Genomic DNA, 14,708 nt, shown 5'->3' with positions numbered 1-14,708 from the left:
GAAGTCTGTGCCTTTGATGGAGCTGGCTGAATCAGGCCATAATACAACCAGTCAGAGTGATCTCCACCATGTATCTACAGAAAGTCTTTAGTGACATGCCAAAGCTCCACAAACTCCTAATGAAGTACAACTGGAGTGTGCCTGCTTCATGTTTGCATCAATGTTAGACCCACATTTTCCATGATGAGGTCTAGTGCATGCTATCCTAACTTTCTCTTCCTGAAGTTCCCAATCAGTTCCTTGCTCTTTCTAAGTGTAAAATTGTTGTTCCGATACCAATCAGCTGATCTGTCTCACTCCTGTAAGCCTCCTTGTCGCCATCTGAAATTCTACAGTACTGTGCAAAAGTCTCAGGCACATATACAGTGGCATGCAAAAGTTTGGGCAACCCTGGTCAAAATTTCTGTTACTGTGAATAGTTAAGTGAGTAGATGAACTGATCTCCAAATGTCATAAAGTTAAAGATGAAACATTCTTTTCAACATTTTAAGCAAGATTAGTGTCTTATTTTTGTTTTGTACAATTTTAGAGCGAAAAAAAGGAAAGGAGCACCGTGCAAAAGTTTGGGCACCCCAAGAGATTTGAGCTCTCAGATAACTTTTACCAAGGTCTCAGACCTTAATTAGCTTGTTAGGGCTATAGCCTGTTCACAATCATCATTAGGAAAGGCCAGGTGATGCAAATTTCAAAGCTTTATAAATACCCTGACTCCTCAAACCTTGTCCCAACAATCAGCAGCCATGGGCTCCTCTAAGCAGCTGCCTAGCACTCTGAAAATTAAAATAAATGATGCCCACAAAGCAGGAGAAGGCTATAAGAAGATAGCAAAGCGTTTTCAGGTAGCCGTTTCCTCAGTTCGTAATGTTATTAAGAAATGGCAGTTAACAGGAACTGTGGAGGTCAAGTTGAGGTCTGGAAGACCAAGAAAACTTTCCGAGAGAACTGCTTGTAGGATTGCTGGAAAGGCAAATCAAAACCCCTGTTTGACTGCAAAAGACCTTCAGGAAGATTTAGTAGACTCTGGAGTGGTGGTGCACTGTTCTACTGTGCAGTGACACCTGCACAAATATGATCCTCGTGGAAGAGTCATCAGAAGAAAACCTTTCCTATGTCCTCACCACAAAATTCAGCGTCAGAAGTTTGCAAAGGAACACCTAAACAAGCCTGATGCATTTTGAAAACAAGTCCTGTGGACTGATGAAATTAAAATAGAACTTTTTGGCTGCAATGAGCAAAGGTATGTTTGGAGAAAAAGGGAGCAGAATTTCATGAAAAGACACCTCCCCAACTGTTAAGTACGGGGGGTGGATCAATCATACTTTGGGCTTGTGTTGCTAACTGCATTTCTTTGGCTTTGTATCTGTACTTGGTACAATGACAATAAAGTTGAATCAAAATCAAATGACCTGAGTTTGCCCTCCTGAGCCCACATTAAAATCTGTATCCTTCTGAATTAAAAAGAAAAATCCCTTTACCCTTTCATTCTTGCAAAATACTGTGCTGATGATTTTAATGATTTTTCCTTCTCTTTGTAGTTGCAGTCTTAAAAGTCCATGCCTATCCTACCTGTACAACGGTATTAAATCCTTAGTTAGGTCTGGGATCCTATCTCAATACTTAAATATCTCTGATCAATATTATCAGTGACATTCTTTGCCTAATCCATGAGACTGTTGGAAAGGTAGTCTATGGTCTCTGAAGTATGGTAGCATATGCACACACTTTACAGTACCAATGACCTGGATTTAATTCCCTCCACTGTCTGCAAGGAGTTTGTACGTTCTCCCTGTGACAGCGTGGGTTTGCTCCCAAAGTCCAAAGACATACCTGTTGATAGGTTTATTGGTCATTGTACGTTGTCCTGTGATTAGGCTAGGACTAAATTGTGGGATTGCTTTGTGGTGCATCTCAAAAGGCCTATTCTATGCTGTACTGTATCTCAATAAATAATGTACTGGGAATGTTAAGTGAGATGGTATCAGCAGAGAGAGGAAACGAGTTAAAGTTTCAGGTAGATTTACCTATTATCAGAACTATCCTTGTTCTTCTCAACTGTACACCTGACTGCACATTGTCTTCCAATGTTTGCCTATGTTTTTCCCCGTTTGGGTGAGATCCACTTGTGTAGTTCCATTAATGACATTTTGGTAGCAGTCACTCACCACCAATAGCTTCTCTCTTCACAAGTGCAACAGCATCTCTGTTCTTCTGCAAGAGTCTCTCCTTGTCCTGTTCCTGTCTCTGATCTACGTGTAAATTATAGTGACATAATGCAAAAATACACTGACACTCAGCTTTGTTACAGTGTCATCTCATGAAAGTCAGTTTAACATTCTGTGGAAACAGTTAAAATGTGATATTTTAGAGTTAACCGTCAGCGCATTAGAAAATTAGTAGATGGTTTGAATGGCAAAATATATAGCTTTAAGCTGTAGTTTGATAGTTCTATTTCAAAATTTAATATTGTGTGACACTGATAGTCTGCTTTCACCATGATATGTAGATTTTTGTTAAAACTTAGCAATTGATTTTGAACATTTTCAAGTTCACTAGAAGAAAAGCTCCCATTTATACATAAAATTTTTGATCAAAGTATATTTATAGTGCACTTTAGCACTTCTGAAGTGCATTTACTTACTTCTGTAGTGCTGGAAATGCTGTAGCTTATTTTTGCATAGAGACTCCATAAGTAACAAGGTGACATTTGTTTTAAAGCAATTTAGGTAATCAAACTTCATTCTTATCAAATTTACAAATCACTTCCAAAATGCCTGGGATATAGAATAAAAACTTGCTGTTATAGAATATGTGCATCACATTTTATTTTATTTTCTGCATGTATTTCTTGGTACAAGTGTAGATAATGAGTTTACATGATTGAAAAGTCTTTTCTGGAAATGGAAAACGTAACGTGGGGGGTCTCCTGCAAATGATCAGATAATCTGTGCTGGGTGTATGGTTGAGGGAAAATTGCTGGACTGCACACTGGGTGAACTACTGTGATTTACTTAAGAAAAGCCCAGGGATCTTTAACACCCATCTGGCAGGATAAATAAGATACAGTTATACAGCATGGTATCAAGCCCTTCTCAAACACTGATTTTACACTAATTCCATTGTTTAACACAGCCCACCAGAGATTACATACCAGAGGCAGTTTATTGTATCCAATTAACCTACCTCAATAAGCTTGATGCTCTCCTTCCTCTAGAATGTACTTAATTATATGCTCTAATTTCTTAGAGAGTGACTTGTATACGGATATGAGAGTGCTTTTCTGTTTCACTTTTGCAAGTAGGACATAAGCACAGTTTTAAAAAATAGTGCTGGCAACTGGTCAGTTTATTTAGCCAGAGGGTGGTGAATCTGTGGAATTCATTGCCACAGTCAGCTGTGGAGGGCAAGTCATTGAATATATTTAAAGTGGAGGTTGATAGCTTCTTGATTAAAAAGGACATCAAAGGTTACATGGAGTAGGCAGGAAAATGGGGTAGAGAGGATGATTGAATGGCGGAGCAGACTTGCTGGGCCAAATGGCCTAATTCTGCTCCTACATCTTATAATCTAGTATATCTGCTCATTTCCTTTTAAAATAAAATATAGTTGATATTTTTTTGAGAGTGGCGCTTCCAGATTTTGAATATTTTCCATTCCACTAACCAGGCTGTGCATTGTTATCAGTATGTTGGTTCCATCACAGCTCATGATCTTACTATGCTTAATGGAGCTTTATTTTCTGTCTTGAGCATTGGTGTTCAGAGGGATAAAACATGTGTTTCAGCTGTGTTTTTTAAAAAAAACCAGGTTACACTGCATCTAGGGTACCATGACTATGATACATTGGCAGGAGAGTTTACAGAAATAGCTGTTGTGATCCCTGGACAGTCCTGACGAAGGGTCTCGGCCCGAAATGTCGACCGTACCTCTTCCTGTAGATGCTGCCTGACCTGCTGCATTCCACCAGCAATTTTGTGTGTGTTGCTTGAATTTCCAGCATCTGCGGATTTCCTCGTGTTTGCTAGTTAGAAACTATGTCCCAATTAAGCATCTCAAATAAATGAAGGGAATCCTGGCTATATTCTCAATGTTTTTGTTTTTTCAGAATTGTCCAAAATAAGTGGCTTTCCTGATTAACTGATGACCCATTTAGTCAGAATCTACAGTATTTAAAGCAGAGGTTGACAAGTTCTGGATTAATAAGGGCATCAAAGGTTCTGGGGAAAAATGGCAGGTGATGGTTTGAGTGGGAAAATAAATCAGCCATGATAGAATGTTGGAGGTGACTCAGTGGGTCAAATAGCCTGATCCTACCCCTATGTCTTGTGGATGGAGGGGGAGCAGCTTTCCACAAGTTGGACAATTCATAGTTCAAGTCATCAGGTTGTGGATCCAGGAGGAGTTTGAGGTGCTGATTCCTGAGGTGTGATTGGCATGGCAGAGTCCGATGTTGCCAATATAATCAGATCTGTTGGTTCATAAAATAGATGGCATAATTCATGCAAATTGTCTCTATGCTTGGACACTGTTCATCTTCGCTCACTGTAAATATTTAGGGAATGCTATGCAGACTCGATGGACCAAATGGCCTAATTCTGCTCTTATATCTTGTGGTCTTATAATGTCCCAAGGTACCTTAAAGGAAATTACAGGACAAAATGTGACATCAAGCTTCACACAGTTGACCATTGGACCCCCTTCCAAGGAAGATGAGACCTGTACAGAAGGGATGGTTTGCACCTGAACTAATATTCTTGCAGGAAAGCTTGCTAGTGCTGCACAGGGTGGGGTGGGTGGAGGGAGGGTGAGATTTAAACTAGAGTTGGGGGGGTTGGAATCAGAGTGCCAGATCTGTGGAAGTTGAATCTGGTTGAAGTCACTCAGAGACCGTATAAGTTCAAAGCACCTGGGGCTTACTCAATTAGTCGCTCAAACAGGAATAGTCTGTCTGTGACTGTTCCTGCCCGATCCACCAACGAACTAACAATTCCTCTTAAAACACAGATATACTTGTTCAGATACCTCCCACACAAGACAGGCTGGAGTCAAAGTTATCCACTACATGATGGCCCCAAAAGACAAGTTACAAAATAAGCATAATAGACAGAACATACAGAAACAGGCTAGAGTGGTCCTATCTCTACGCGTGAATGCACAAGGAGATAAGCATCCTGAAACTCTAGCTAGCTACCTCCAAGAAGAAATATGGCTCAGCATGGCTTAGCAGATCTGTTGATCATCAGCGGTTTCTTTCAGAAGATCAGGCTGCTGTCGTTTAATGAAGTGTTAACCCTTTTACCTACTTTATCAGATCAGATGGTGAAGTGGTTGTGCCTACATACAGAAGTAAGGAGTTGTAAGGTTGAGAATGGTAGGATTCATGCTCTGAGTTATGTATATTTCAGTGCTAGGAAAGGGCATGGATCAGCAGGTGGAATTGTGACATTGTACTATTAATGAGACTTGGTTGCAAAGGGGCAGGACTGGTGGCTCAGGGTTCCATTGCTTTAGACATGAAAGAGCGGGAGGGATTAAAGGGGGATGGATGGCATTACTGGTTAGAGAAAATGTCATGGCAGTGCCCAGACCGGAGAGCTGGTCTACTGAAAATGTATGGGTAGAACTGAGGAATTGGAAAAGGATGACTACGTTCATGGGGCTATATTATATATCACCCAACAATCAGCGGGATTTAGAGCAAATCTGTAGAGAGTTCGCAGACTTTTGTATGAAACATAAAGTTGTGATTGTATGTGATTTTAATTTACCAGTATGGGACTCCCATACTGTAAACGGGCTGGACGGGAAAGAGTTTGTCAAATGTGTTCAGGAAAGGTTCCTTAATCAGTATATAGAGGTCCTAGCTAGAGAGTGCATAGATCTCTTATTAAGAACTAGACAGAGTAAGTGACAGATTTGTGTCAAGAAAGGATCAGAAAGGATCTGGCAAGTGTGGATTGGGATAGGTTGGTTAATGGGAAAGTGTGTTTTCTGGCAAAGGTATACTTGTAAGTGGAAGGCCTTCAAAAGTAAAATTTTGAGAGTACAGAGTTTGTATGTTTCTGTAAGAATAAAAGGCAAGGATATAGGTTTTCAAGAGAGAGAGGCCCTGGAAAAAGGAAGGAACAAATGAGATGCTTGAGTATAAAAATGCAAGAGAACACTTAAGAATTTACTGCTTCACTGTTGTAATAAAAGTTCAGTTTATAACCCAGGCAGAAGAGGCACAGGTGGGACATGAATTTCTCTATCTGTGTGATAAGAATGAGTTTTCTGTCCTACTGTTGATCCCGTGTCTTGGGTGTTCTTCCTGAGCCTAATTGGAACTTCTAACTTCACATTCCATTCACTATTGGAACACTCATTTCCACTTCGAAAATTTGCCTGATTCCATCCTCTGCTGAATCCCATCAGCAACTGATGCCCAATCTAGTGTTGGTAAACTCCTAACTTCGGCCTGGCTTGTTGAGTTTCTGGCCTCCCATTTTCAACAGTTAGTGGACCATCCTGCCTTTTTTTTTCTCCTCCTATATTATTCCACCCTTGTTCTGATTTGGCTGCTATACCATCACTCATTAAATTTCAGTAATCATCCAAAATTCCCAGTGCAGGTTTATCTTTGTGGTCTTCTACCACCAGCTCAATCTTTGTTTCTCGGGCATAGGTTTCATTTGTTCCACAACATAAACCTCCTTTAGATTCATAATTTTACATATTTCCTGGAACCTGAACTAGTCAGTTAGGGTTTCTTGTTTCAGTACTCTGTTGAGAATCCTGGGGTATTTTTGATATTCTGTTGTAGTGTGTTGTTACTCCTGTATACTATGTCATGATGGTTTTTTATATTTTCCTGTTTCCTTCCCCAGGTGGGGGCTCAAATCCATTTCAGCATTTGGAGAAGAGTACTGTACTGCAGGAGGTAAGCACTGATCTTGATGTACCTCATTTTTCCAGTCCTGCACTCTCAAAACTTAAAGAATTTGGACCAGCTAGTCTTTCCATGTTCATTAGGCAGTGATGGAGTCCTATGACTTACAAATGGACCCATCAGCTCATTTGATCAATGCTTGCCAGGATTCCAATCTAAGCCAGTGCCATTTTCCTGCATTTAGCCAATTTCAGAGGGGATGTCAGGAGCAAAGTTTTCATACAGAAGAGTGGTGGATGTGTGGAATCCACACATGTCAGAAATGGTGGTGTATCATACAGATACAATAGGGTCTTTTAAGAGACTCTTATATGGGCACACAGAGCTTAGGAAAATAGAGGGCTATGCAGTAGGATAATTCTAGGCAGTTTCTAGAGTAGGTTACATGGTTGGTACAACTTTGTAGGCCAAAGGACCTGTAAGTGTGCTGTAGATTTTTGTTTTATGTCCTATTACTGTCATAACACGTGGTTGTTTGAGTTACTGTTGCCTTCCTGTCAGCTTGAAGCAGTCTGGCCGATCTCCCCTGAGCTCTCTCATTAACAAGGCATTTATGCCCACAAAACTGCTGCTCACTGGGTGTATTTTAGTGTTTACTAAGAATGGTGTGAGAACAAGAGATCGTTGTGCATGAAAATACCAGGAGATCAGCAGTTTCTGAGGTACTCAAACCATCCCATCTGTCACCAATGATCATTCCATTGTCAATGTCACTTGGATCACATTTCTTCTCTATTCTCATGTTTGCTCTGTACAATTGAACCTTTTGACAATATCTACATGCTTTTATGCATTGAATTGGTGCCACTTGATCATATAAATAAGCAGATATATCTAATAAAGTGTAAGGTGCTTCCAAGAACCTTAAAACTATGCCCCCTTGTGTTAGCCATTTCAGCCCTGGGGAAATAACCTTTGGCCATCCACACCATCAATGCCTCTCATCATCTTATACATCTCTATCAGGTCAACTCTCATCCTCCGTTGCTCCAAGGAGAAAAGGCCAAGTTCAATCAACCTATTCTCATAAGACACATTCTCTAATCCAACAACATCCCCATAAATCTCCGCTGCTCTACCTCCACAGCATCCACATCCATCCCACAGTGAGGTGACCAGAACTGAACACAGTATTCCAAGTGGGGTCTGACCAAGGTCTTGTACAGCTGCAACATTATCTCGTGGCTCTTGAATTCAATCCCATGGTTGATGAATACCAACACACCATACGCCCTCTTAACAACACCACCAACCCTAGTGTAACCCAAAGGTGAAGAAAAGCACCCATTAACTCGTTGAATCTTGAAGTGGATGGGCAACAGTAGCAGACGACCATGATCATGCATCTAGTGGCCACTTTATTAGGTGTAGGAGGTACCCAATAAAGTGGCCACTGAGTAGATCTCATTATTGTCCTTGTTACCTTTCTTGGGTTGCACAGAATATGGGTGGAAGCAGGTTATCTTTGACTCTCAAAAATGTTCAAACCATTTGCCTTCTCATTCAGTTATTTGTCAAGTTCCAGTTTATTGTCCTCTGACTGTACATATATATGTTGTTTGTCCATCATTGACATCGATGAGGACCTCGACACCATAATGACAGTGTCGAGACTAGCGCGTGATTTGGATTTAAGTGAGGGAGAGTTGCGCAGCGTCAGCCTCACTCTCTCTTCCCAATTCCCATCTGGATCCAGTGGCAAGACAGAGTCGAGACGGCTGGAGATGGGACTAGGCGCAGTGGATGACCAGGACGTCTTCTGTGTCTTGTCCTGCTCGACACGTTCCACAGCGCTTGCAGAGACCGCCTTCTTGACCGTTGGACCTTCCATAGGTCTCGTCCGCTCAATCCGCCAGAATCTGTCTTCACATGCTGGGATAGACAACTCCCTATCTCACCGAGGGTTTGAGACCCGTCGGCTACCCTCACCTGGTTTAGCCGGCTTGTCGAGGCCGTTGCCCGGGGTGTGGCCGCTGTCGCATGCAAACAGCTACGGGGAGCCACAGGTGAGAGCTGAGTGCCAGGTGGGGACCAAAGCTGGACTAACCGCCCTGAAAAGGATGCGACATGTTCCCCCACCAGAGGTGCTACCCCTCCTTGACACCCCATACACCCCACATATATATGACATACACTGATAAAACATATATCACACACAGCACGTAAAACAAAATATTACCTCAAATAAGTTAATAACATTTAATTCAAAATTCATGTAGATTGCAGCACATGTAAACAGCTCTCAGTCCTAGTGATGAGACCTTGGTGGTGGCAGGGTATTCAGTAGTCTCACAGCCTAAGGGAAGAAGCTGTTACCCAGTCTGGCAGTCCTCGTCCTGATGCTCCTGTGCCTCCTCCCTGATGATGGTGGGTCAAAGAGATTGTGGGATGGGTGGTCGGGATCTTCAACAATGCTTCGAGCCCTTCGTGTACAACGTTCCCAGTAAATGTCAACAGTAGTGGGAAGTGAGACCCCGGTGTCAGGGGCTGTCCCAGTGCAGGTTGACCAGATTTAAGTGTCAACAGGAGATTAAAATAAACAGTGGAAAGTGGCAGACAGATGGGCGTTGATTAAATTGCAAGACCCAAGTTGAGCTGTCACACATCCTGTGGACGATTTATAGTGGTATTGTGTTGGCAGTGGACTAATGAGCTGGGAATACAGCTTCAAATGTCATCACAGCAGCTGAGGAATTTAAATTGTAAATTAAATGAGCTACAATATTTAAACAACAAGCTAATGGTCATAATTCTATGTGTGTCATTTAGAAACAAAATCTGATTGACTAATGCATTGGAAGAAAAAACACTCTTACTCTTGCCTTTGATTGATTCTGACTGCATCCTGAGATGGTGTAGTAAAATCATTCAGTTGTGTCAAGCTGTAGTGTTTAAATTACATAGAAATTGGAGAAATGCAACGACTGTGCAGCCCAAATTGTCCTTATCAGTGTTTATTCTCTACAGCAGCCTTCTTCCATTCAACTTCGTATTGCTACTTAAGCATGTTTTTCCCCTAACCTGCATGCATCTTGTTTCCATTAAACAATCCGTACAAATGGGTTTTTTTGGTGTGGCGGTTATCTTCAGATTCCAAAGACTTTCTGAGATGTATTAACTTCTATATTCACGGTTCACCTTGGTCTCCTTCACCCCACTCCTCCTGACACCCAAATATCAGCCAAATGAATGCTTAATGTTGCTTAAGACTTTTGTGTGGTAGCCTCCAGCTTTCTCTGTTCTGGAGAGGAGATGGAGAAGGTAAATTAAAACATGAGCTTGGGTCTAATAGTAATTTTATGTGTTGTATCATGACCTATCTCACCTCTATGCTAATTCTTAGTTTGCTAAGATTATTTATGAAATAGAAGAAACACTAATTTTTGCTATTTTCTCTCCTTAGGCTCGAGTTTTTAATGAAACTCCTATCAATCCTCGGAAATGTGCTCACATTTTGACCAAGATCCTGTACCTGATAAACCAGGTTAGACTGCTCTTCATATCTTTGGAACAAGGAATGCTAGTACTCTGGAAAAAATTTGTTGGAATAGCATTTTCAGTCATATAGCATTACAGCACAGAAACAGTGCCCTTCGGCCTATCTAGTCCATGCCAGCCTGATTTTCTGTCTAGTCCCATCTACGTGCACCCAGACCATAGCCCTCCATACTTCTCATCCATGTACTGTACATATCTAAACTTCTCTTAAATGTTACAACTGAACCCAAATCTACTGCTTGTGCTATTCCACACATGTACCACCCTCTTAACTCAGCAGGCCAGGTAGCATTCATGGAAGTGTATAGAGTTTGGGGCCAAGACCCTTCGTCATGACTGCAAAGGAAAGGGGAAAACGCTAGAATAAAAAGGTGGGGGGAGGGGAAGTTAGACAAACTATAGGTGAAGTCAGGTGGGTGGGAGGGGGATGAAGTATGAATCTGGGAGGTGATAGGTGGAAAAGATAGGCTGTAGCAGAAGGAATCTGCTGGAAGAGGAGTGGACTATGGGAGAAAGGGAAAGAGGATAGGCATCAGTGGGAGCTGAAAGGCAGGTGAGGAGAAGAGCTAAGGGACCAGAGGGGAAATTGATATAGTGGTTTGGTGGGGGGGGGGGGTGGGGGGGTGCGGCGGAAATCACCCGAAGTTGGAGAGATCGATGGCCATGGACGGACCTGTCAGAATAGGAATGGAGTTAGGAATTAAAATAGTGGGCCGCTGAGAGATTTGTTGTTTGCAGATGGAAAAATCTCTTGAGTGAAGAAACTTCCTCTCAGATTCCCCGTAAATATTTCACCTTTCACCCAAGTTCTAGACTCGCCTGTCCTGAGGAGGAAAAAGCAATTTGTATCTGATATCATCAATCTATGCAATCATTGTTGGAAAGCTTCCTTATGGTTTGCTAAAACATAAGGTGGGGTTTCATGCAGCAGGATCGTTGGTTTCGGTGGCTGGGAGAACTTCTGTTTGTAAAAGTGACCGTGATAAAAATACGAGTCTTTGGTTATGTCTCTGGTCACACTTCTGGACTTGATCTGATGCTGACAGCAGGAAGATCCATGATGAATGTTGCTAGATGTATTATTGCTTCTTAATACATTGATGAAATCCAAACATGGAATGCTGGTTGAACATAGAATAGTACAGTGCAGGCCAATTCTTTAATCCACTCCAAAATCAACCTAACCCTTCCCTCTCACATCACCCTCCATTTTTCTATTATCCATGTGCCTATATAACAGTCTCTAAAATGTCCCCAATGTATCTTCCACACACTCGCCGCTCCTTGTGTAATTTTAAAAAAAAACCTACCTCTGACATCTCCCTATGCTTTCCTCAAATCATGCTGCCTTGTATTCTCCATTTTTCACACTGTGGAAAAAGTCTGGCTGTTCACTTGGTTTATGCTTCTTAGCATCTTGTACAACTCTGTTAAGTGAACCTCCTTCTCTCCAGAGAGGAAAAAGCCCCAGCTCGATCAGCCTATCCTCATAGGAACATGCTGTCTAATTGGTATAGTTGTTTTCTCCAAAGAGCTCCCTGTAGCTTAAAATTTACAACTTTTTGAGGGTTTTATAACTACACAGAATCAATAGATAAAACCAGGCGTTTGACTCAACTTGTGTTTGCACTAACTTGTGGAATCCTTGTACAGTTCCGGTCACCTACCTACAGGAAATGTATTGATAAGATTGAAAGAGTGCAGAGAAAACTTACAAGGATGTTGCCAGGACTTGAGGGCCTGAGTTACAGGGAAAGGTTGAATAGGTTAGGGCTTTATTCCCTGGAGTGTAAGGAATGAACAATACAATATTATGAGGGGTATCCTTCCTTCCTTGCACCCTTAACTCCTGGTGGAGTCATCGGGACGCTGTCATGACAAGCTTTGCACCAGTCTGTTCCATCTGTCGTGGTTGTGTGCCAGAGTGTGGGTCACTGCAGATGTTTTCCCTGTCCATTCGTTAATGTTGTCCGTCCATCTTTTCCGCTGTCTACCTCTCCTTTTCCCTGCACAGTTCCTTGTAGAATGGTCTTTGCAAGGCCACTGGATCTTGTTCCGTGGCTGTACCATCTCAGCTTTCTTCACTGTTGTGAGAAGGTCTTCATGGGGGCCAATGTGGTGCAGGATGGTCTTGCAGACCTGCTTGTTTGTGATGTGGTCCAAGTATGAGATGCCCAAGATGTTGCGATAGCATCTCATTTCCAATGCCTGTCTCTTCCTCTGTAGCTCTGCTGTGAGGGTCCATGTCTCACATGCGTACAGGAAGATGGAGAATACCAATGCACACAGAAGTATAAGCCTGTACTTCATGGTGATGTTGCTGTCCCTCCATATTGTCTTGAGTTTGGATAGTGAGGTCATTGTCTCTGCGGTTCTTGCCAGGACTTCTGGTCTTGATCCTTCATCACTGATGATTGCCCCCAGGTATTTGAACTGCTGCACTGTCTCAAGTTTCTGACCATGGACTGAGATGTCTGTTGTGATGGCACCGTTGGCATTTGCCATGAGCTTGGTTTTCTCGGCACTTATTTCCATTCCAAACTTTGTGGACGCTCTGTCAAGACAGTTGACCAGGTTGGCCAGATTGTCCTCTTTTCCTGCAAGTCCATCAATGTTGCCAGCAAATCTTAGGTTTGTGATGTTCCTCCCTCCGATGCTGACCCTAATTGGGGCAGAAGGGTGAGAGCGCAATATGTGATAATATATTCTGAATGTGAGGTTAACAAATGCATCTTTTTATAAAGGTTAGTGGACAAATGGAGCACTCTCCAAAAATTAAGTCTTTTACTGAAAGTGTTTTTAAATGTAATTAACTGAGGAGTCCATGGATCCTAGGCTGTGGATCCCAGGGTTAAAATAAGTCGGCCAAAATCCCATTGGGTAATGGAATAAACTTTGAAAAGCTTACTGCTGTTTCTATCTTTTAATCATTATTGCATTAATAGTTTACCATTCAGAAATACAGATGACAATAAATTTGGGTCTGGTGCACTGAAAAACTTAATAAAGACCAGCTTTATTTGTTACTTATACATTGAAACATACAGCGAGATGCGTCATTTTGAGTCAATGACCAACGCAATCAAAAGATTTACCGAGGGCAGTCTGCAAGTGTTACCGTGCTTCTGGCGCCAATATAACATGCCCACGACTTACTAACCTGAACTGGTACATGTTTGGAAAGTGGGTGGAAACCAGTGCACCCGGAGGAAACCCACATGGCCACAGAGAGAACATACCAGCTGTTTGCAAATAGTGAGAGGAATTGAATCCTGGTCGCTGGCACAGTAATAGCATTATGCTAACTGCTAAGCAACTGTGCTGCTCACATAATTGTATCAGCATCACAGGCACTTTGCATCATATATGCAGCATTATTAAACATAGATACAATTCTTATAAGATAAAGAAACACAATTAGGATAGAATAAAACAAATCTATTGCAAGTGCAAAGGGATTAGACTAAGTACAACTACTATGATCAATGTTTTGCCGTTGATTCAAGAACCAAATGGTTGAAGGGAAGTAGCTGTCCTGGAATTTAGTGGTGTGGGACTTCAGGCTTCTGTACCTCCTGCCTAATGATAGCTGTGGGAAAAAATTGCATGACCTGGATGGTGGGGATTCTGAGATGTTGCTGCCTTGAGGCAGCCGGTGATATAATGGCATTCGCCCAAGTAATATGTTTACTTGTAAATACAGGCTGACAAAATGACAAAATTATAATAGAAGTTTTGTTACTTTCACAGTTGATTTTTTGATGTCCAGCTTCTGGTTTGTAGTCATCCGATGAGTTGAAACTAGTGGACATCTTGTCCTGAAGATGACTCTCGGCCCAATGCATTGACTGCTTACTCTTTTCCATAGATGCAGCCTTATCTGCTGAGTTCCTCCAGCAGCATTTTGACATTTTTACATTGTCATTGCCAGCCACTCCAGTAGGTGGCAGCCTTGCACTAGATTCTGAAGGTTGAGACTTGTCCAAGTTTTTTAATTTAGGCAAACACTCCAGCACAGTATCAAGAGAGTGGTGCACTGTCAGAGCTGTTATATTTTAAATAAGCTTTAAATCAAGCTTCCATCTGCTTGCTCAGTTGAAGAACCCCCGATATTGTGTCAAACAGAGAATTTGATTGCCCTTGTCAAGCCTCACCAAAAAAAAAGTTTATTTGAAATTCATCTCATTTACTGTTGATGATCAGATGTTGCATGCATGGGAATTCTTTTTAAATGAAGTCCGCTTTTAGAATCTGTGGCATTGAAAGTTTGCATTTAAACAGTGAA

The 14,708-nt window shown here is 41.8% G+C and overlaps 1 protein-coding gene across 2 annotated transcripts in view; it reads left to right on the top strand.

The window, feature by feature from the left end:
• Positions 1-14,708, top strand: part of copg2 (COPI coat complex subunit gamma 2) — a 103,788-nt gene that overhangs the window by 16,011 nt on the left and 73,069 nt on the right. For both annotated transcript variants that reach the window (XM_072280276.1, XM_072280275.1), the window contains exons 2-3: positions 6,864-6,916; positions 10,329-10,409. In XM_072280276.1, coding sequence (XP_072136377.1) covers positions 6,864-6,916; positions 10,329-10,409 — 134 coding nt within the window. The remainder of the gene's footprint in view (positions 1-6,863; positions 6,917-10,328; positions 10,410-14,708) is intronic.

The sequence above is a fragment of the Mobula birostris genome, chromosome 16 (genome assembly GCF_030028105.1).
Source record: "Mobula birostris isolate sMobBir1 chromosome 16, sMobBir1.hap1, whole genome shotgun sequence".
Taxonomy (NCBI): Eukaryota; Metazoa; Chordata; class Chondrichthyes; order Myliobatiformes; family Myliobatidae; genus Mobula; species Mobula birostris.
The sequence above is the reverse complement of the archived record's forward strand: the minus strand, read 5'-3'. Positions and strand labels throughout refer to the sequence as shown.